At 48.0% G+C, this 23,065-nt stretch overlaps 1 protein-coding gene across 4 annotated transcripts in view; it reads right to left on the bottom strand.

Annotated features, from left to right (window-relative positions):
• The window catches only part of LOC140409077 (probable E3 ubiquitin-protein ligase HERC1), a 701,933-nt gene that overhangs the window by 339,829 nt on the left and 339,039 nt on the right, over positions 1-23,065 (bottom strand). For all 4 annotated transcript variants that reach the window (XM_072497165.1, XM_072497164.1, XM_072497166.1 and 1 more), the window contains one exon: positions 9,475-9,635. In XM_072497165.1, coding sequence (XP_072353266.1) covers positions 9,475-9,635 — 161 coding nt within the window. The remainder of the gene's footprint in view (positions 1-9,474; positions 9,636-23,065) is intronic.

Genomic DNA, 23,065 nt, shown 5'->3' with positions numbered 1-23,065 from the left:
TGTGACTGAGCTGCTGGGGAACGAGTCTGAACAAGTCTGCTCAATAAAGCCTCGATTGAAGTTCTTTACGTCTCGCCTCGTGTGTGATCGATGGTGCTACAACTTATTGAGCAGACTTAAAAAGGAATGGAGCTCCGGATCGCCCCGGAGTGCCTGCAAATCGGCCCCCAAGCAGCTAACGCAACATCGGCGTTTAAGCACTGGCTGGTGTGCTTTGAGGGATACCTCCGAACGGCCCCCGGCAGACCAACAGAAGATCAGAAGATGCAGGTCCTGCATTCCAGGGTGAGTCCCGAAATCTACTCACTCATCTAGGACGCGGAAGAATTCCCAGCGGCGCTCAACTTGCTGAAGGAGATCTACATTAAGCCCGTCAACCAGGTCTACGCACGCTACCAGCTCGCGACGAGACGACAAATCCCCGGGGAATCGCTAGACGATTTCTTCGATGCTCTAACGATCCTGGGACGAAACTGCAACTGCCCAGCGGTTACGGCGAACGAACATACGGACCTCCTGATCAGAGACGCTTACGTAACAGGTTTGGCATCGTCGCAAATTCGCCAGAGACTTTTAGAGAAAGACTCTCTCGGACTCAGAGGTACGGGCCCTTGCAGCTTCCCCCGACGTGGCCTCACAAAATGCCCGCGCCTATGCCCCCGACCGCGCTGCAGCCTCTTGGGCTCCGTGGACACCCGCCGCGACCGACCCCCCGGCAACCCCCACCCCTCCGCAAGCGTGCGCAGCCAGAATCCCAGACCACCCGGGGGGGCCTCGTTGCTATTTTTGCGGGCAGCCAAAACACCCATGCCAGCGCTGCCCGGCCCGCTCGGCCACCTGCAAAAGCTGCGGTAAAAAGGGGCACTACGCAGCGGTCTGCCAGTCCCGTGGGGTCACCGCTATCTCCGGGGAACAAATGCGACCACGGGCTCAATCCCTCAATCCCCCAGCGACCCACGGGCGGCCAACGGGCGCCGCCATTTTGGACCACGAGGGGGGACGGGCGCCGCCATCTTCCTACCCACGGGCCGCGTGCGATCCATGGGAGCGGCCATTTTGTCCACCCCCGACCGCGTGCGATCCATAGACGCCGCCATCTTGGCTGACAGGCAAGGACCCCAGTGTGGACGGCTCCACACTGCCTGAAGACAGCGATCTGATACCGACCCCGAACTCATGGAGTTCCCACTCCCCCACTGTACCAAAGCCCTGAAACTCTGCCTGGGCTTCTTTTCTTATTACGCCCAGTGGGTCCCCCAGTACGCAGACAAGGCCCTTCCACTAATCCAGTCCACTACTTTTCCCCTGTCGACAGAGGCCCGCCAGGCCTTCAGCCGCATCAAAGCGGATATCGTAAAGGCCACGATGCACGCCATCGACGAGTCCCTCCCCTTCCAAGTCGAGAGCGACGCGTCCGACGTAGCTCTGGCGGCCACGCTCAACCAAGCAGGCAGGCCTGTGGCCTTTTTCTCCCGGACCCTACACGCTTCAGAAATTCGCCACTCCTCAGTAGAAAAGGAGGCCCAAGCCATAGTGGAAGCTGTGCGACATTGGAGGCATTACCTGGCCGGTAGGAGATTCACTCTCCTCACTGACCAACGGTCGGTAGCCTTCATGTTCGACAGTGCACAGCGGGGCAAGATAAAAAACGACAAGATCATGCGGTGGAGGATCGAACTCTCCACCTACAATTATGAGATCTTGTACCGTCCCGGAAAGCTAAACGAGCCGTCCGATGCACTATCTCGCGGCACTTGTGCCAACTGCCAACGCACAAGTGGACCGTCTCCAAGCCCTTCACGAGGACCTCTGCCACCCGGGGGTCACTCGTTTCTACCACTTCATAAAGGCCCACAACCTCCCGTACTCCGTCGAGGACGTCCGAACAGTCACCAGGAACTGCCAAAACTGCGCAGAATGCAAACCGCATTTTTTCAGGCCAGATAGAGCGCACCTGATAAAGGCTTCCCGTCCCTTTGAACGCCTCAGTTTGGACTTCAAAGGCCCCCTCCCCTCCACCGATCGCAACACGTACTTTCTTAACGTCGTTGACGAATACTCCCGCTTCCCCTTCGCCATCCCCTGCCCCGACATGACCGCGGCCACGGTCATTAAAACCCTCGGCACCATCTTTACACTGTTCGGTTTCCCCGCCTACATCCATAGCGACAGGGGGTCCTCCTTCATGAGTGACGAGCTGCGTCAATTCCTGCTTAGTAAGGGCATAGCCTCGAGCAGGACAACCAGCTACAATCCCCGGGGGAACGGGCAGGTAGAGAGGGGGAACGGAACGGTCTAGAAGACCGTCCTGCTGGCCCTACGGTCTAGGAGTCTCCGAACTTCCCGCTGGCAGGAAGTACTCCCGGATGCCCTTCATTCTATCCGGTCCCTGCTGTGCACCACCACGAACCAAACGCCGCACGAGCGCCTCCTTGTCTTCTCTAGGAGGTCTGCTTCTGGAACGTCACTTCCGACCTGGCTGGCGGCCCCGGGACCCATCCTGCTCCGGAAACATGTGCGGGCGCACAAATCAGACCCACTGGTGGAGAAGGTACACCTACTCCACGCAAACCCGCAGTACGCCTACGTGGCGTTCCCAGACGGCCGACAGGACACGGTCTCTCTGCGGGACCTGGCGCCCGCCGGAGCTCCCCACCCACCACCCCAACACAAATCACCTCCCCCTCACTCCTGCCGGTGCACCCCACAGCCACCCACTTCCCGGGGGGATCAGTTCTCCTCCCAGGCCCATCCAGGGGTAAGGAAACAGAGGGGGACAGCGCGATGCTCCCAGAGTCGACCGGACCCGAGCCGGCATCACCACCACCACCCGGGCTGAGACGATCGGAAAGGGCGACCAGAGCACCATCTCGACTCATCGAATCGACTTAAGATGTGAATAATTTGGTGGCCCAGTAAAAGTGGCATGATTGTATATAGTTCAATGGTTAAGGTACCGACCCTGTAAACCGCTACCACCATACCACACCGCCGGATTCTTTTTTAACAAGGGGAGAATGTGGTGGTATATATTAAGGGTAATACGGTACACCATGAATGCCGAGGAGCCATTGGAGGACAGATACTGGATCCTGATTGGATCCGCCGCCTACTGGGCTCCACCTAGATAGGCGGGGTATAAGAACCTGGGTTAATCCCCACAGCTGCATTCTGTGACTGAGCTGCTGGGGAATGAGTCTGAACAAGTCTGCTCAATAAAGCCTCGATTGAAGTTCTTTACGTCTCGCCTTGTGTGTGATCGATGGTGCTACAGGGCTTTGGGGGGGGGGGGGTGTAATAACCTGCCCAGGACTCATCCACCTGGGGATGATTGTTCCCAGTGTTCAATTGGACTGAGTTAACCCAGCACTAGTATAAAAGGCAGGCAGCTGTAGAGCCAGCTAAAGAGGAATGAGGACCTGGTGAAAGGGAACCGGGCCCTGTGCATGTATGATGATGTTACTGAAATTAAGGACTTTTAAGAAGCTAGTTGGACTCCCCTGGCTTTATCACAACACACATGACTGTAAGGCAAGATTTAACCCCAACTCAATTTATAAGTTTGCGGATGATACGATTATGGTGGGCCGTATCACAAACAACGCTGAATCTGACTACAACAGGGAGATAAATCACTTGGTTGCATGGTGTATCGAAAACAACCTCACTCTAAATGTTGGAAAGACCAAGGAACTGATCATCGACTTCAGGAAGGTTAGCACGACACGCACTCCCACCTGGAAGTTATCCTCAAGTTATCTAGAGGGGATGGCAGGGAAGGCAGTGCAATGTTCTTCCTGCAGAATGTTTGAGGTGAGGGACACTGTCAGTGTCCCTGCTGATTTCACCTGTGGGAAGTGCACCCATCTCCAGTTCCTGAAAAACTGTGTTAGGGAACTGGAGCTGGATGAACTTCGGATCATTCGGTAGGCAGAGGTGGTCATAGATAGAAGCTTCAGGGACGTAGTTACTCCGAAGAATGAAGATAGATGGGTGACGGTGAGAGGGGATGGGGGGAAAGCAGAGATCCCCTGTGGTCGTTCCCCTTAGTAACAAGCATACCGCTTTGGATACTGGTGGGGGGGGGGGTAACTTACCAGGGGTAAGCCATGGCGTACAGGTCTCTGGCACAGAGTCTGTCCCTGTTGCTCAGAAGGGAGGGGGGGGGGGGGAAGAGGGGGGAGAGAGGAGTAGAGCATTAGTCATTGGGGACTCCATAGTTAGAGGGACAGATAGGAGATTCTGTGGGAGATACTCGTGGTTGATGTGTTGCCTCCCAGGTGCCAGGGTCCGTGATGTCTCGGATTGTGTTTTCGGGATCCTTAAGGGGGAGGGGGAGCAGCCCCAAGTCGTGGTCCACATCGTCACCAACGACATAGGTAGGAAAAGGGATGGGGATGTAAGGTAGGTATTTAGGGAGCTAGGGTGGAATCTTAGAGCTAGAACAAACAGAGTTATTATCTTTGGGTTGTTACCCGTGCCACGTGCTAGCGAGACGAGGAATAGGGAGAGAGAACAGTTGAACACGTGGCTACAGGGATGGTGCAGGAGGGAGGGATTCAGATACCTGGATAATTGGGGCTCATTCTGGGGTAGGTGGGACCTCTACAAAAGGGATGGTCTACACCTGGACCAGAGGGGTACCAATATCCTGGGGGGTGGAACCTTGCTTATGCTCTTCGGGAGGGTTTAAACTAATTCAGCAGGGGGATGGAAACCTGAATTGTAGCTCCAGTGTACAGGAGGTTGAGAATAGCGAGGTCATGAGTAAGGTTTCAAGGTCGCAGGAGTGGACTGGCAGGCAGGAAGGTGGTTTGAAGTGTGTCTACTTCAACGCCAGAAGCATCCGGAATAAGGTGGGTGAACTTGCAGCATGGGTTGGTACCTGGGACTTCGATGTTGTGGCCATTTCAGAGATATGGATAGAGCAGGTACAGGAATGGTTGTTGCAGGTTTGGGGGTTTAGATATTTCAGTAAGCTCAGGGAAGGTGGTAAAAGATGGGGAGGTGTGGCATTGTTAGTCAAGGACAGTATTATGGTGGCAGAAAGGACGTTTGATGAGGACTCGTCTACTGAGGTAGTGTGGGCTGAGGTTAGAAACAGGAAAGGAGAGGTCACCCCGTTGGGAGTTTTCACTAGGCCTCCGAAAAGTTTCAGAGATGTAGAGGAAAGGATTGCGAAGATGATTCTGGATAGGAGCGAAAGTAACAGGGTAGTTGTTATGGGGGACTTTAACTTTCCAAATATTGACTGGAAACGCTATAGTTCGAGTACTTTAGATGGGTCAGTTTTTATCCAATGTGTGCAGGAGGGTTTCCTGACACCGTATGTAGATAGGCCAACAAGAGACGAGGCCACATTGGATTTGGTACTGGGTAATAAACCAGGCCAGGTGTTAGATTTGGAGGTAGGTGAGCCCTTTGGCGATAGTGACCACAATTCGGTTACGTTTACTTTAGCGATGGAAAGGGATAGGTATATGCTGCAGGACAGGAGTTATAGCTGGGGGAAAGGCAATTATGATGCGATTAGGCAAGACTTAGGATGCATAGAATGGGGAAAGAAACTGCAGGGGATGGGCACAATTGAAATGTGGAGCTTGTTCAAGGAACAGCCACTGCGTGTCCTTGATAAGTATGTACCTGTCAGGCAGGGAGGAAGTGGTCGAGCGAGGGAACCGTGGTTTACTAAAGTAGTTGAATCACTTGGAAGAAGGAGGCTTATGTAAAGATGAGACGTGAAGGTTCAGTTAGGGCGCTTGAAAGTTACAAGTTAGCCAGGAAGGACCTAAAGAGAGAGCTAAGAAGAGCCAGGAGGGGTCATGAGAAGTCCTTGGCAGGTAGGATCAAGGAAAACCCTAAAGCCTTCTATAGGTATGTCAGGAATAAAAGAATGACTAGGGTAAGAGTGGGGCCAGTCAACGACAGTAGTGGGAAGTTGTGCATCGAGTCCGAGGAGATAGGAGAGGCGCTAAATGAATATTTTACGTCAGTATTCACACAGGAAAAAGACAATGTTGTCGAGGAGAATACTGAGATACAGGCTACTAGACTAGACGGGATTGAGGTTCATGAGGAGGAGGTGATTCGCTGGGAAGCGAGAAAGGAGATTGCAGAGCCTTTGGCTTTGATCTTTATGTCGTCATTGTCTACAGGAATAGTGCTAGAAGAGTGGAGGATAGCAAATGTTGTTCCCTTGTTCAAGAAGCGGAGTAGAGACAACCCCGGTAACTATAGACCAGTGAGCCTTACTTCTGTTGTGGGCAAAGTTTTGGAAAGGATTATAAGAGATAGGATTTATAATCATCTAGAAAAGAATAATTTGATTAGGGATAGTCAACACGGTTTTGTGAAGGGTAGGTCGTGTCTCACAAAGCTCATTGAGTTCTTTGAGAAGGTGATCAAATAGGTGGACGAGGATAAAGCAGTTGATGTGGTGTATATGGATTTCAGTAACGCGTTTGATAAGGTTCCCCACGGTAGGCTGTTGCAGAAAACACAGAGGCATGGGATTGAGGGTGATTTAGCGGTTTGCATCAGACATTGACTAGCTGTAAGAATACAGAGGGTGGTAGTTGATGGGAAATGTTCAGCCTGGAGCTCAGTTTCTAGTGGTGTACCATAAGGATCTGTTTCGGGGCCACTGCTGTTTGTTATTTTTATAAATGACCTGGAGGAGGGAGTAGAAGGATGGGTGAGTAAATTTGTGGATGACACTGAAGTCCGTGGAGTTGTGGACAGTGTGGAAGGATGTTGCAGGTTACAGAGGGACATAGATAAGCTGCAGAGCTGGGCTGAGAAGTGGCAAATGGAGTTTAATGCAGAAAAGTGTGAGGTGATTCATTTTGGAAGGAGTATCAGGAATAAAGAGTACTGGGCTAATGGTAAGATTCTTGGTAGTGTGGATGAGCGGAGAGATCTCGGTGTCCATGTACATAGATCCCTGAAAGTTGCCACCCAGGTTGAGAGGGTTGTTAAGAAGGCGTACGGTGTGTTAGCTTTTATTGGTCGAGGGATTGCGTTTCGGAGCCATGAGGTCATGTTGCAGCTGTACAAAACTCTGGTGCGGCCGCATTTGGAGTATTGCATGCAGTTCTGGTCGCCGCATTATAGGAAGGATGTGGAAGCATTGGAAAGGGTGCAGAGAAGATTTACCAGAATGTTGCCTGGTATGGAGGGAAGATCTTATGAGGAAAGGCTGAGGGACTTGAGGCTGTTTTCGTTAGAGAGAAGAAGGTTAAGAGGTGAGTTAATAGAGGCATACAAGATGATCAGAGGATTGGATAGGGTGGACAATGAGAGCCTTTTCCTCGGATGGTGATGGCTAGCACGAGGGGACATAGCTTTAAATTGAGGGGCGATCGATACAGTTCAGATGTCAGAGGTAGGCTCTTTACTCAGAGAGTAGTAAGGGCGTGGAATGCCCTGCCTGCAACAGTAGTGGACTCGCCAACATTAAGGGCATTTAAATGGTCTTTGGATAAACATATGGATGATAATGGAATAGTGTAGATGGGCTTTAGATTGGTTTCACAGGTCGGCGCAACATTGAGGGCCGAAGGGCCTGTACTGCACTGTAATGTTCTACTGTTCTATTGCACCAATGGCTCCGAAGTGGAGATGGTCGATAGCTTTAAGTTCCTGGGGGTCACCATCACCAACAGTCTGTCCTGGTCCACTCACGTTGATGCAACAGTCAAGAAAGCCCAACAACATCTCTACGTCCCATGGAAGCTGAAGAAATTTGGCATGTCTGCATCGACTCTCACAAACGTCTACAGATTTGCGGTGGAGAGCACCCTACTCGGCTGCATCACAGCTTGATACGGCAACTGCTCGGCCCAAGATCGCAAGAAAGTGCAGAGTGTGGTGAACTCAGCCCAATGCAAACACAAGCTTGCCACCCCCAGATTGATTCTGTATATACCTCCTGCAGCCTTAGGAAGGCAGGCAGCATTATCAGAGACACCTCCCACCCAGGCATTGCTTTCTTCTAGACCCTTCCAACAGGCAGAAGGTACAGAAGTCTGAAGGCCTGCACATCCAGACATAGGAACAGCTTCTTCCCCACAGCTACAAGACTCCTCAATGACTCCCCCTCGGACTGATCTGTTCCCTGTAAGAATACTATTCACGATGCCCTATGCTGCTCTTGCTTATGTATTTGCTTTGTTTGGCCCCTTGTTCCGCACTGTAACCAATCACTTGTTTGTCGATGTACCGTTTGTCAATGTTCTCTGTTGATTATTCTTTTGACTACTATGTACACACTGTGTACGTTCCCTTGGCCGCAGAGAAATACTTTTCGCTGTACTTCAGTACATGTGACAATAAATCAAATCAAAGCAATTAGAAGCTAAAGGAAGAAATAAACGATAATACTCTCAGTAAAAGGCATTTAACATAGTTGAAGTTTGATTTCTGGAAATAATCATCTTGGTTGCAGTTTGAACGCAGGCCAACGGAAACTAAGGGTATTTTCTTATGTTTTACGCCACTGTGCAGGAGTCGCATGGAGGCTCGAGCTGTAGAATTCTGAGTTGTGCGGTCGGTAAAAAAATTTAGTCAAAAGCTAATGGAAGATTCCCATGAAATCTTATAGCTTGGAGAATAGCTGGAACACCGAAAAGAAACCAGAGTGAATTCCTTAGAGTGATGACATGCCTTTTGAGTTAGTCCCAGGAAAAATGAGTAAACCTAAAAGATTTTGTAAGAGAACACTTGGGGAGAAATACAAAGTAGAACTGAGTTTATAGTACAAGTCTCTATAAACTATATTGTTAAGTTAATACTGCTTATTTTGTTTAATTTCTCTTTATGTATGTAATAAAGTTAGTTTTTGTTAAAAAATGTGAAATCTTATGACATCATAGAATTTACAGTGCAGAAGGAGGCCATTCGGCCCATCGAGTCTGCACCGGCTCTTGGAAAGAGCACCCTACCGAAGGTCAACACCTCCACCCTATTCCCACAACCCAGCAACCCCACCCAACACTAAGGGCAATTTTGGACACTAAGGACAATTTATCACGGCCAATCCACCTAACCTGCACATCTTTGGAATGTGGGAGAAAACCGGAGCACCTGGAGGAAACCCACGCACACACTGGGAGGATGTGCAGACTCCGCACAGACAGTGACCCAAGCCGGAATCGAACCTGGGACCCTGGAGCTGTGAAGCAATTGTGCTATCCATAATGCTACCGTGCTGCCCTTAATGAAATGACATAGTTCAGTCTGTTACTTGCGGTGTATTCTGATTTCTTCTTTAAGCATTAACGGCCCTTAGAGGATTGTAACACATAAGTAAAGTTAGGAGAGGGCCGAATTGCTTTGAGTCATAAAAGGAAAAGAGAACACTTAAATATATTTCACAGAAAAGGTTGAATATTCAAGAAAAGCTATTCAAGAAAGATATTGAAACTAAACTATAATAAGCATATAACTGCATTTAAAAATATTGTTTAGACTTACCTGGTGAGCTATGTTGTCTGGTGGATACAGAAGGAAATGAAAAATAATTTCTTTGCTCTCCATCATCATCTGAGATAGTAGGTACCACATTCAACCCAGGGAGTAATAAAGGATTGTTAATCAATCCAGAAAGTGAAGGAAATCGTACAAAAACCATTTGTCTATGTGGAGAAAACAAAATGCAATACAATTTAATTAATTAGTAATTAATTAATGCACACATATAAAACAAAGCCATATAAAGATTAAAAATAAGCTACTGTATTTCAACAATTTGTTGCATTATATTTTGGAATTAACTCAACACTCCTGTAGGATGTGGGTGGTGAGGGATACCACCGGTGTCCCCACTGACTATACCTGCGGGAAGTGCACCCAACTTCAGCTCCTCAAAGACCGTGTTAGGGAACTGGAGCTGAAGCTGGATGAACTTCGGATCATCCGGGAGGCAGAGGGGGTGATTGAGAAGAGTTACAAGGAGGTAACCACACCCAAGGTACAGGACAAGAATAGCTGGGTTACAGTCAGGGGGAAAAAAAACAAAAACAAAAAAACAGGCAGAAAGTGCAGGGATCCCTCGTGGCCGTTCCCCTTCAAAACAAGTATACCGTTTTGGATGCTGTTGGGGGGGGGGATGACCTACCGGGGGAAGGCCCTAGCGGCCAGGTCTCTGGCACTGAGTCTGGCTCTGGGGCTCAGAAGGGAAGGGAGGAGAATAGAAAAGCAATAGTTGTAGGAGATTCAATGGTTAGGGGAATAGATAGGAGATTCTGTGGTCGCGAGCGAGACTCCCGGAAGGTATGTTGCCTCCCGGGTGCCAGGGCCAGGGATGTCTCGGATCGTGTCGTCAGGATCCTTAAGGGGGGGGTGAGCAGCCAGAAGTCGTGGTGCACATTGGTACCAACGACATAGGTAGGAAAAGGGGTGTGGAGGTAATAAACAAGTTTAGGGAGTTAGGCTGGAAGTTAAAAGCCAGGACAGACAGAGTTGTCATCTCTGGTTTGTTGCCGGTGCCACGTGATAGCGTGGCTAGGAATAGGGAGAGAGTGCAGTTGAACACGTGGCTGCAGGAATGGTGTAGGAGGGAGGGCTTCAGGTATTTGGATAATTGGAGCGCATTCTGGGGAAGGTGGGACCTATACAAGCAGGACGGGTTGCATCTGAACCAGAGGGGCACCAATATCCTGGGAGGGAGGTTTTCTAGTACTCTTCGGGAGGGTTTAAACTAATTTGGCAGGGGAATGGGAACCGGATTTGTAGTCCAGCAACTAAGGTAGCCGATATTCAGGATGCCAAAGCGTGTAATGAGGCAGTGGGGAAGGGAACACTGACAAAGGAGAGTACTTGCAGGCACGGAGATGGGTTGAAGTGTGTATACTTCAACGCAAGAAGCATCAGGAATAAGGTGGGTGAACTTAAGGCATGGATCGGTACTTGGGACTACGATGTGGTGGCCATCACGGAAACTTGGATAGAAGAGGGGCAGAAATGGTTGTTGGAGGTCCCTGGTTATAGATGTTTCAATAAGATTAGGGAGGGTGGTAAAAGAGGTGGGGGGGTGGCATTATTAATTAGAGATAGTATAACAGCTGCAGAAAGGCAGTTCGAGGAGTATCACCCTATTGAGGTAGTATGGGTTGAAGTCAGAAATAGGAAAGGAGCAGTCACCTTGTTAGGAGTTTTCTATAGGCCCCCCAATAGTAGCAGAGATGTGGAGGAACAGATTGGGAAACAGATTTTGGAAAGGTGCAGAAGTCATAGGGTAGTAGTCATGGGCGACTTTAACTTCCCAAATATTGAGTGGAAACTCTTCAGATCAAATAGTTTGGATGGGGTGGTGTTTGTGCTGTGTGTCCAGGAAGCTTTTCTAACACAGTATGTAGATTGTCCGACCAGAGGAGGGGCAATATTGGATTTAGTACTGGGTAATGAGCCAGGGCAAGTGATAGAATTGTTAGTGGGGGAGCATTTTGGAGATAGTGACCACAATTCTGTTACTTTCACTTTAGTAATGGAGAGGGATAGGTACGTGCAACAGGGCAAGGTTTACAATTGGGGGAAGGGTAAATACGATGTTGTCAGACAAGAATTGAAGTGCATAAGTTGGGAACATAGGCTGGCAGGGAAGGACACAAGTGAAATGTGGAACTTGTTCAAGGAACAGGTGCTACGTGTCCTTGATATGTATGTCCCTGTCAGGCAGGGAAGAGATGGTCGAGTGAGGGAACCATGGTTGACAAGAGAGGTTGAATGTCTTGTTAAGAGGAAAAAGGTGACTTGTGTAAGGCTGAGGAAACAAGGTTCAGACAGGGCATTGGAGGGATACAAGATAGCCAGGAGGGAACTGAAGAAAGGGATTAGGAGAGCTAAGAGAGGGCATGAACAATCTTTGGCGGGTAGGATCAAGGAAAACCCCAAGGCCTTTTACACATATGTGAGAAATATGAGAATGACTAGAGCGAGGGTAGGTCCGATCAAGGACAGTAGCGGGAGATTGTGTATTGAGTCTGAAGAGATAGGAGAGGTCTTGAACGAGTACTTTTCTTCTGTATTCACAAATGAGAGGGGCCATATTGTTGGAGAGGACAGTGTGAAACAGATTGGTAAGCTCGAGGAAATACTTGTTAGGAAGGAAGATGTGTTGGGCATTTTGAAAAACTTGAGGATAGACAAGTCCCCCGGGCCTGACGGGATATATTCAAGGATTCTATGGGAAGCAAGAGATGAAATTGCAGAGCCGTTGGCAATGATCTTTTCGTCCTCACTGTCAACAGGGGTGGTACCAGGGGATTGGAGAGTGGCGAATGTCGTGCCCCTGTTCAGAAAAGGGACTCGGGATAACCCTGGGAATTACAGGCCAGTTAGTCTTACTTCGGTGGTAGGCAAAGTAATGGAAAGGGTACTGAAGGATAGGATTTCTGAGCATCTGGAAAGACACTGCTTGATTAGGGATAGTCAGCACGGATTTGTGAGGGGTAGGTCTTGCCTTACAAATCTTATTGAATTCTTTGAGGAGGTGACCAAGCATGTGGATGAAGGTAAAGCAGTGGAAGTAGTGTACATGGATTTTAGTAAGGCATTTGATAAAGTTCCCCATGGTAGGCTTATGCAGAAAGTAAGGAGGCATGGGATAGTGGGAAATTTGGCCAGTTGGATAACGAACTGGCTAACCGATAGAAGTCAGAGAGCGGTGGTGGATGGCAAATATTCAGCCTGGATCCCAGTTACCAGTGGCGTACCGCAGGGATCAGTTCTGGGTCCTCTGCTGTTTGTGATTTTCATTAATGACTTGGATGAGGGAGTTGAAGGGTGGGTCAGTAAATTTGCAGACGATACGAAGATTGGTGGAGTTGTGGATAGTAAGGAGGGCTGTTGACGGCTGCAAAGAGACATAGATAGGATGCAGAGCTGGGCTGAGAAGTGGCAGATGGAGTTTAACCCTGAAAAGTGTGAGGTTGTCCATTTTGGAAGGACAAATATGAATGCGGAATACAGGGTTAATGGTAGAGTTCTTGGCAATGTGGAGGAGCAGACAGATCTTGGGGTCTATGTTCATACATCTTTGAAAGTTGCCACTCAAGTGGATAGAGCTGTGAAGAAGGCCTATGGTGTGCTCGCGTTCATTAACAGAGGGATTGAATTTAAGAGCCGTGAGGTGATGATGCAGCTGTACAAAACTTTGGTAAGGCCACATTTGGAGTACTGTGTACAGTTCTGGTCGCCTCATTTTAGGAAGGATGTGGAAGCTTTGGAAAAGGTGCAAAGAAGATTTACCAGGATGTTGCCTGGAATGGAGAGTAGGTCTTACGAGGAAAGGTTGAGGGTGCTAGGCCTTTTCTCATTAGAACGGAGAAGGATGAGGGGCGACTTGATAGAGGTTTATAAGATGATCAGGGGAATAGATAGAGTAGACAGTCAGAGACTTTTTCCCCGGGTGGAACAAACCATTACAAGGGGACATAAATTTAAGGTGAAAGGTGGAAGATATAGGAGGGATATCAGAGGTAGGTTCTTTACCCAGAGAGTAGTGGGGGCATGGAATGCACTGCCTGTGGAAGTAGTTGAGTCGGAAACATTAGGGACCTTCAAGCAGCTATTGGATAGGTATATGGATTACAGTAAAATGATAGTGTAGATTTATTTGTTCTCAAGGGCAGCACGGTAGCATTGTGGATAGCACAATTGCTTCACAGCTCCAGGGTCCCAGGTTTGATTCCGGCTTGGGTCACTGTCTGTGCGGAGTCTGCATGTCCTCCCCGTGTCTGCGTGGGTTTCCTCCGGGTGCTCCGGTTTCCTCCCACAGTCCAAAGATGTGCGGGTTAGGTGAATTGGCCAATGATAAATTGCCCTTAATGTCCAAATTGCCCTTGGTGTTGGGTGGAAGTGTTGAGTTTGGGTAGGGTGCTCTTTCCAAGAGCCGGTGCAGACTCAAAGGGCCGAATGGCCTCCTTCTGCACTGTAAATTCAATGTTAATCTATGATTAATCTAGGCCAAAGGTTCGGCACAACATCGTGGGCCGAAGGGCCTGTTCTGTGCTGTATTTTTCTATGTTCTATGTTCTATCATCAGTGCAATCTTGAACCCACTAGATTTTGCTATAAAAGGAGGCCAGATGTTTTCCCAGAAGTTCAAAGTGTTTCCGGTATATAGCCTACCACTCATGAAGGGACTCCAACATGTCGCACCAGAGTGATAACATACAGATTCATTATCATATTTCCCATCATTGAGGTTTTTGGAGCCATTTGGAGGTTAGGCACTTTCTCAGAGGGAGGAAATCAGGGTGGGACTCATGCAAAGACATTCTTTGCCCATATCAATGTTCAGAGTGGCATCAGCTGAGGCCGAAGAGTGCATCGTCTGCCTACTGAACTGAACTGTGTGGAGTATACAGGTAAATGATAAACAGACAGCTAGATACAGAGTTTTAAAGTTGCTCCATCCTCCTTTTTCAATAAAATGAAGTTCACTTTTCCTTTCAAGATGTTAACGCTGACACTGAAATGCAGAATCTCATAACACTGTCCCTTTAAGATTTTTAGGCCACGGCAGTTTCAAGAGATCCAAACAATCCCTCCTGCTGCACACTACTGAACTTTCCTCAGTTCTATTGATTATGATTATAAAAAAGAAACAAACCAGTGAGAATATTTGAAATACAATTTTTTTTATCCAGAAGCATTCAAAATTAGGGCGGGCAGAGAAAAAAGGAAAGTAAGCTTGTTATGTGAAGGATGAACATTATTAGAAAAATAATTGGTTAAATTAAATAATACAGCAATATTCGAAGAGGAAATAACTATTCATGGATAACATCTGGATGCCTGTATGCCGCAAATAGAAGAACAGGAGTAGGTAATTTAGCCTTTTGAGCCTGCTTGCCATTTAATGAGATCATTGGTTAATCTGTGATCTAATGCCATAAGCTCACTCCATGTCCCTTAATACCTTTGGAGAATAATGTATTAAACAGTCGGCCCATAGCTTGACTGCAATAAAATGGCAAAAAAGACAGTTGATGAGCAGAAAGAGAGTTAGCCTCAAAATGTGTACATAGCTCCTGCACAAGAGATCCGCCAAATCCCAACTGCAGTGCTGTATGCTGTTCTAGCCATCTTATCATATGGCTAGGATTGTCCGATCTCGGTGCGTTCAGCTCCCGCTGCTAGGGAGTGCGGATATTGGTGCTCTGACAAATCTCCATTCACTTCAGCAGGACAGGAGAATCCCGCTGGCGTGAATCAACGGCGAATTCTGCCCATTAAGTTATAGTTTTGCCGTTGAGGACTAGGGAGACAAGTGTCAAAGATAAGAACAGCTATTTAGTTTTCAAGTTATGCAGAAATGTTAACTGCAGTTGAGTTTCCTGTTACTTTTTCACATACAACAGCTTGGATAGCTCAGTCAGGAGCCCGGGTAGCTCTGTCAATAGAGCATCAGATTTTTAATCTATCGGTCCAGGGTTCAAGTCTCTGTTCGGGCATGGTGGTTAACACTGTTGCTTCACAGCGCCAGGGACACTGTTTCAATTCCAGCTTTGGGTGACTTTTTGTGTGGAATTTGCATGTTCTCCCAGTGTCAGCATGGGTTTCCTCCCACAGTCCAAAGATGTGCAGTTTAGGTGGATTGGCCATGTTAAATTGTCCCATAGTGTCCAAAAGGTTAGGTGGGGTTACAGGGATAGGGTAGAGGAGTGGGCCTAGGTAGAGTGCTCGTTCAGTAGGTCGGTACAGGCACGATGGGTTGAATGGCTTCCTTCTGCACCGCTGAGAGTCTATGAAAAACTGCTCTGCGTGATTAATGTACCCGAAACTGTTGCTGATTGAAGTGCCAGTGATTTGAATTTTATTGGGGACTATTAGATAACTCTCTAAACCGTTTCAGAAAGTCAAGCCAATTGCTACATGTACTTGTGTTAAAGTTCATATTGCATTTTTATAAAACGACAAACATTTGTTTTGACTGTTCCCGACTTAAACCAATTTGGTCCTTTTCTTATCTATTCAGCACCTATTCAATTTCTGATTTAAAAAAGGAATGTTTCAACTCTGGAAGAATGTTACATAAAAGCTGTCAAAGCTAATAAAGCTTTGTCTACTAACTTTGGGTCTTCAATGATTGTGAACATGGTTATACAGCTTCTCAGAATCTTCAATTTAGCTATGTCACTGGGAGCAGCATCGAACGGAGTTGTAAAAACTTGAAATGCTCCGTTTGTGTTGTTAGCTGCTCCCAAACATTAAATATGTTGCATTAACCCACACTGCTGGGCTCAGTGGAGGAAAATAGTTCCTGCTTGCTTTGCATTCCCGTGTGCACTAATTTAGCACATGTTGCCAATGAGATTGTGGTTAGTGGAATATCAGGCTTTGTTTAATGGTAGCTATCTTGCATCGGATTCCAGGGCCAGAATATTTCAGATGGCGAAGTTTGTTTCCCTTCCCGTCATACAAGGAGTCAATGGCAAACACATCGCCATCCATAATGGTTGCCCTGCAACCATTTCAAGCTCCAACGGGAATTAATTGGCTGGAGGCGGGACTGGTGTCCCTCAGTCCAGGGGGGGGGGGGGGGGGGGGGGAGTACCACATCAGAGAGTTGCCGGACAATCTGATTGGTTGACAGCTCTCTAGTCCCTGCAACGCCAGAAGCTGCAGTGGAGAGAAATGGGAGTGCAATCAGCCCCCAGAGCCCCAAAGTCCGGGGAGTCCAGGTCAGGCTACGGTATGGGGTTTAATTCCCGGCCTTGGGTGACTGTCTTGTGGAGTTTGCACTTTCTCCCTGTGTCTGCGTGGGTTTCCACCGGGTGCTCCTGTTTCCTCCCGCAGTCCAAAGCTGTGCAGGCTTGGTGGATTGGCCATGTTAATTGCCCCTTAGTATCCAAAGATGTTTAGGTCAGGTGGAGTTACTGGGGCAGGGGCCTAGGTAGGGTGCTCTTTCAGAGGGTCGCCGCATACTCATCTGGACTGTAGGGATTCTATGAATAGGCTAATTAATTCAAAGAGGGAAGCAAATTATGTTCTTTCGACCTAATGGATCCAAATAATAATGTTTGAAAAAGTTACCAAGGTTGCTCAATGAACTCATTTACTGTTAGGAAAAATCCATGTTGATCCCTGTGTGATTATTGGAGTAGGTTGCGAATTATTCTGCCTCAATTTTCATAACCAACTATTCCAACACAAAGATGAAGGGTGTGATTTACCGGCCTCGTCCCGGCTGACTTGGTGTCACGATGAGGCTATTGAATCTTGAGGCCTCATGACTTTCAACCGAACCTCGCGAGACGTCACAAGATACGCATATTCAAATGAGCCATTAGCACATTTAAATCAGCCTGTGCCGGGTTCTCCCGGTGCCCTGGATCTAACGATCGTGCCTGGGGGACCTCACAAGGACACCAATTAGCACTGGTTTCCAAACGTGGACAAGGTGTAACAGCACCCGGGGGACTCTCTCAGGTCATTAGAAGCCCCCAGGCGGTTGGGCATTGAGCAGGGTGGCACCCTGGCACCCGCCACTGCTAGCCTGGCACATTAGCACTACCACCTGTGCACCCTGGACGTGCCAGCCTGGGGCCCCAGTGGCATTGGCAGGGGCACTGTTAAGTGTGCCAGGCTGGTAGTGCCAAGTTGCTCGAGTCAGGGATCGGTCCCAGGGTGCCTTGCCCATAAGCGGTTTGGTGAGGAGGGGCTCGAGGACCCCTGAAGATGCAAGTTGGGTGCAGTGGAGGGGTCTGGAGGCAGTAGAGTCGCTGGGGGGGGGGGGGGGTCAAAATATCGGGGCTGCCTTTAAAAATGGTGCCACGATCTACAAGTGAAATGATCTAAGGATGGCCTTGGTGAGGAGTTCCTCACCAAAGGAATGTCGAAGTGCCGGAAACACCTGCTCAACGTGCCCGAAACCGGGCTCTGTTTTCACCCGGTTGAATCGCGTCCGTAAATTCTCGCATTCATTCTTTTACAGATGCACCATAGAAAGCATCCTATCGGGCTGCATCACAGCCTGGTATGGCAACTGCTCGGCCCAGGACCGCAAGAAACTCCAAAGAGTCGTGAATACCGCCCAGTCCATCACACAAACCTGCCTCCCGTCCATTGACTCAATTTCCACCTCCCGCTGCCTGGGGAAAGCGGGCAGCATAATCAAAGATCCCTCCCACCCGGCTTACTCACTCTTCCAACTTCTTCCATCGGGCAGGAGATACAGAAGTCTGAAAACACGCACGAACAGACTCAAAAACAGCTTCTTCCCCACTGTCACCAGACTACCAGACTCCTAAATGATCCTCTTATGGACTGACCTCATTAGCACTACACCCTGTATGCTTCATCCATTGCCAGTGCTTATGTAGTTACATTGTATATGTTGTGTTGCCCTATTATGTATTTTCTTTTCTTCCCATGTATTTAATGATCTGTTGAGCTGCTCGCAGAAAAATACTTTTCACTGTACCTCGGTACACGTGACAATAAACAAATCCAATCCAATCCAATCATTCCATCATCTTTGGAAATTATGCTTTCTTCAAATTTTCAAAGTATCCAATTCCCTGGAGTGAGATATGCCATTCATTCTACACATACAAAACTCCAGAGTCTAGCAAATATTCATACAAGGAAACCCATATTCATTTATATGCCTTTGTATTAATAGTGATAGCAGGTCATTTGAGATCTCAGGTGGTGGTCGTCCCTACCTTTTTGTCAGTCACCCTGGACCCAGGTAAATGTCCCACATTCAGGTTTATGAGCCATAGCCAATGCCAAAACTAGAGAATGTTTGGTGGGAATGTTAGAAGAGCTAGAATCTTGAGGGAGAACAGCTGCTTACAGGAAGAGTACTTGTGTTCCCTTAAAGCACACATGGGAAAGGCAATGGGAAACCATCTCATATGTTCTATTCCCTAGTCATTTTGCTCATTGAAGTTGAAAATGTGAGGATTCTATAAGCAACTAAACAGGAAAGTGTAGGACCATGTGGTGCACTAAGACAAAACGGTATGGTCTTGAGAAGATCACAAACACACCCATTGTAATTAAAATTGTTGTAAGTGTGAGGTTTTATGAGATAGTTATTTTTTTTAAAGTATTTTTTAATTCAAGTTAAAATGGAGTAGGTTTCTTTTTGTTCTTTCACGCGATGAGGGTATCATTAGCTAGGCCAGAATTTATCGTCCATCACTAATTGAGACAGTAGTAGTGAGCTGCCTTCTTAAACCTCTGCAGTCCATGTAGTGTAGGTGCTGTTAGGAAGGGAGTCCCACGATATTCACCCAGCAACAGTGAAGGAATGACAATATGGTTAAAGTCAGAATGGCGTGTGGCTTGGAGGGAAACTTGCAGGTTGTGGTGTTCCGATACATCTGCTGATCTTTTCCTTCTTGGTGGTAGAGGTCGTAGGTTTGGAAGATGCTGTAGAATGAGCCTTGGTGAGTTGCTACAGAGCATCCTGAAGATTGTGCACACTGCTGCCACAGTGTGTCGGTGACCTCCTACTAGTTCTAATGAGAATAAGTCTATGTGGCCTAATGTCAAGTCAAGTCCTATCGATACCCAAATGCCAGTTTCACCCCAAATTATAACAACTATTGACAATACTTAATAAAGCAAACAGGATTCTGGGCTTTATAAGTAGGAACAGAGTACAAAAGCATGGAATTTATGATAATCCTATACTCAACACTAGTTCAGCGTCAGCTGGAATACTGTATCCAGTTCAGGGCACCACCACCTCTTGAAGGATATGAAGGCATTTAAGAGTATCCAGAAAAGATTCATGAGAATAGTTTCAGGTATGAGGAACTTTAGCTGAGTGGACTGATTTGATAATCTGCAGCTGTTTTGCTTGGAAAAGAATTGAGAGATTTGATAAAATCATGAGGCGAGTGGAGAGAGTAGAAAAGGAGAAACTTCCTGTCGGCGGAAGGATGGAGAACCAGAGGACACCAGTTAAAGGTGGCTGGCAAAAGATGCAATGGTGACACGAGGGAAAACTTTCTTATTCGGTGAGTGGTTAGGATTTAAACTGCACAGCTGGAGAATCCAGTGCAGGTAGATTTAAATGTGATGTTCAAAGGAAATTGAATAATTATCTGAACAAAATAAGGCAGCACGGTGTCGCAGTAGTTAGCACTGCTGCCTCACGGCAGATCCCGAACCTGGGTCACTGCCCATGTGGAGTTTCCCATTCTCCCCTTCTTTGTGTGGGTTTTGCTAAGGTTAGTGGTTAGTACTATGGCTTCACAGCGCCAGGGTCCCAGGTTCGATTCTCGCTTGGGTCACTGTCTGTGCGGAATCCGCACTTTCTCCGTGTCTGCGTGGGTTTCCTCCGGGTGCTCCGGTTTCCTCCCACAGTCCAAAGATGTGTAGGTTAGGTGGATTGGCCATGCCAAATTGCCCTTAGGTTAGGTGGGGTTGCAGGGTTACGGGGCTAGGGTGGAGGTGTGGGGTTAATTAGGGTGCTTGTTCCAAGAGCCGGTGCAGACTTGATGGGCAGAATGGCCTCCTTCTGCACTGTAAATTCTATGGTTCTTTGAACCCAAAGATGTGCAGGATAGGTGGATTGGGCACGCTAAATTGTCCCTTAATTGGAAAAAATGAATTGGGTACTCTAAATTCTTTTTTAACAATCTGAACAAAAAAAGATTGCAGGGCTATGTGAAAAAAGTCAGTTGAGTGGGACGAGGTGCGTTTTAAATACAAAGAGCCAGCATTCATAAGTTCATAAGACATAGGAGCAGAATTAGGCCATTTAGCCCATTGTGTCTGCTCTACCATTCGATCATGGCTGATCTCATCATAGCCTTAACTCTAGCGTCCTTGCCCGTTCTTCAGAACCCTTCAACCCATTACCAATTACAATCTGTCTCACTCCTTAAATTTACTCAGTGTCAGCATCCGGCGCATTCTCTGGTAGGGAATTCCACAGATTCACAACCCTTTGGGAGAAGTAGTTTCTCCTCAACTCCGTTTTAAATTTGCCACCTCTTATGACTATGATCTTGCGTTCTCGAATGCCCCACAAGAGGAAGCAACTGCTCCATGTCTACTTTAACTTTTATCATCTTGTATCCTTGATTTGATCTCCCCTCATTCTTCTTAACTCTAGAGTGTATAGGCCTAAACTGCTCAATCTCTCCTCATACGACAAACCCCTCATCTCTGGAATCAATTTAGTGAACCTCCTCTGAACTGCCTCCAATGCCACTGCATCTTTCTTCAAATAAGGGAACCAAAACTGTGCACAATGTTCCAGGTGCGGTCTTACCAATGCCTTGTATAGTTGCAACAACACTTCCTTACCATTATACTCTATTCCTTTAGCTATAAATACCAACACTCCATTTGCTAGTTTTCTGTGACTCATGTTCGGACCCCCAGATGCCTCTGCATTGGAGCACCCCGAAGTCTCTCCCCATTTAGATAATAAGTTGCCTTAATATTTTTGCGATCAAAATGTATGACCTCATACTTATCCACATTAAACTCCATCTGCCACATTTTGGTCCGCTCTCCTAACCTATTTATATCCACTTGTAAGGTTCTTATTTCCTCCTTTCAACTTACTGTCCTGCCTATTTTTGTGTTGTCTGCAAATTTGTTTCTAGAACCTTCTATCCCTATATCCAAATTGTTTCTATAGAACGTAAATAGCCGAGTTCCAAGAACCAAACCCTGTGGCACCCCACTAGTTACATCCTGCCATCCAGAAAAAGACCGAATTAGCCCAACTCTCTCTCTTCTGTCCGTCAGCCAGTCATGGATGGGGAGGGAACTGGCCAGCAGAGGGGCGACATGCAGGAGGTGATGAATGCCAGGCCTCATCCGATGAGGAGCATTCAGGGGATGGCAAGGACAGGCAGGTCATGGGGCCTAGGCAGGCACAGGAGGCTGCATGACGTGTGCGCCAGGGCCAATGCGTTTGGGATGTTCTGATCACCTCCAGGTTCACCAGCTGGAGGGGGAAGTGGCCAGGGTCACGGACGCCGCATCCCTCCCCCTAACACCCCCCCCCCCACCCCCTTCCCAGCCATCCCCTTGGCCAGCAACCCCCTCTGTGATACACTACAGGGTGCGGGCCCTGGGTTGGCAGTAACACTGGGTTTGGTCCATGGGATGTCATCATCCCGCTCTGCGATGCGCTCTGGTGCTCCACATCGTTTGATAATGTCTGACTGTTGCCCACGGTAGCACTTTCCACCATCCAACTCATCCTGGCCGCTCTGAGGTCGTGCAGTTTCTTTGGCACTGCTGGCAAGTCCGGATGGTGTTACCCATGGCGCTGACCACCTCTGCCACCTGCGCCCAGGCACGTTGGGTGATGGCGGCTGGCAGCCTCCTTCCTGGGCCAGGGTGCAAGGTCATCCACCTCTCCTCCACCGTGTCCAGGAGAGTCTCCAGTTCGGCATTGGTGAATCTTGGGGCCGCTTTCCTTGCTGTCATCTTGTTGGCTGGGATGGTGCATGTATATGCTGCTACAGCTGGTCAGTCTCCTGAGCGTCAATCTCAGACCCAGCGAATACCGCACCGTATCTCATAGGAATCGATTATGTTCCACACGGTGCCAGTGCTAGCCCCTTAACAGTAGCTGAATCGGTCCAGGTATGGCTCCAATTTTCCTGTTGTGGAAGTCCATGAATCCTGCCTCGGCGTCAACACAGCCTCAGGATCAAAAAATCCAGCCCCATATGCCTCAAGTTGCAAAGTTGTACTCATTAAAACTGATCATTTGTGGACCAACATAAGAACAAATTTCTGTGAAAGCTGCTAGATTATCCCAACTACGTCACCTGATGTAATAAAATCCACCACCCTGACTGCTCTAAATGCAAATCTGGGTTGAAATTCTCCACCTCGCGCCACCGATAGTGGAGTTCCTGGTGTGGTGGAGAATCCTATGTTAGTGAAGAAAACTGGATCATCAGCCGCCCTGGCCCCCTATCTGATGTCGGAATCGAGGTTCTCATCCTGTGCGATCAGGAGGATACAAATGGATTATTAAGACCCATTAGCATCCACTTAGCTGGCCGGGCATCATATTCTCTGGGCCCCATGTGATTCTCCGGTCGTCTGGGCTGGGAATCACGTG

Source organism: Scyliorhinus torazame, chromosome 3 (assembly GCF_047496885.1).
Source record: "Scyliorhinus torazame isolate Kashiwa2021f chromosome 3, sScyTor2.1, whole genome shotgun sequence".
In the NCBI taxonomy this organism is placed as follows: domain Eukaryota; kingdom Metazoa; phylum Chordata; class Chondrichthyes; order Carcharhiniformes; family Scyliorhinidae; genus Scyliorhinus; species Scyliorhinus torazame.
Note: the sequence above shows the minus strand (reverse complement) of the source record. Positions and strands in the feature narration are given on the sequence as shown.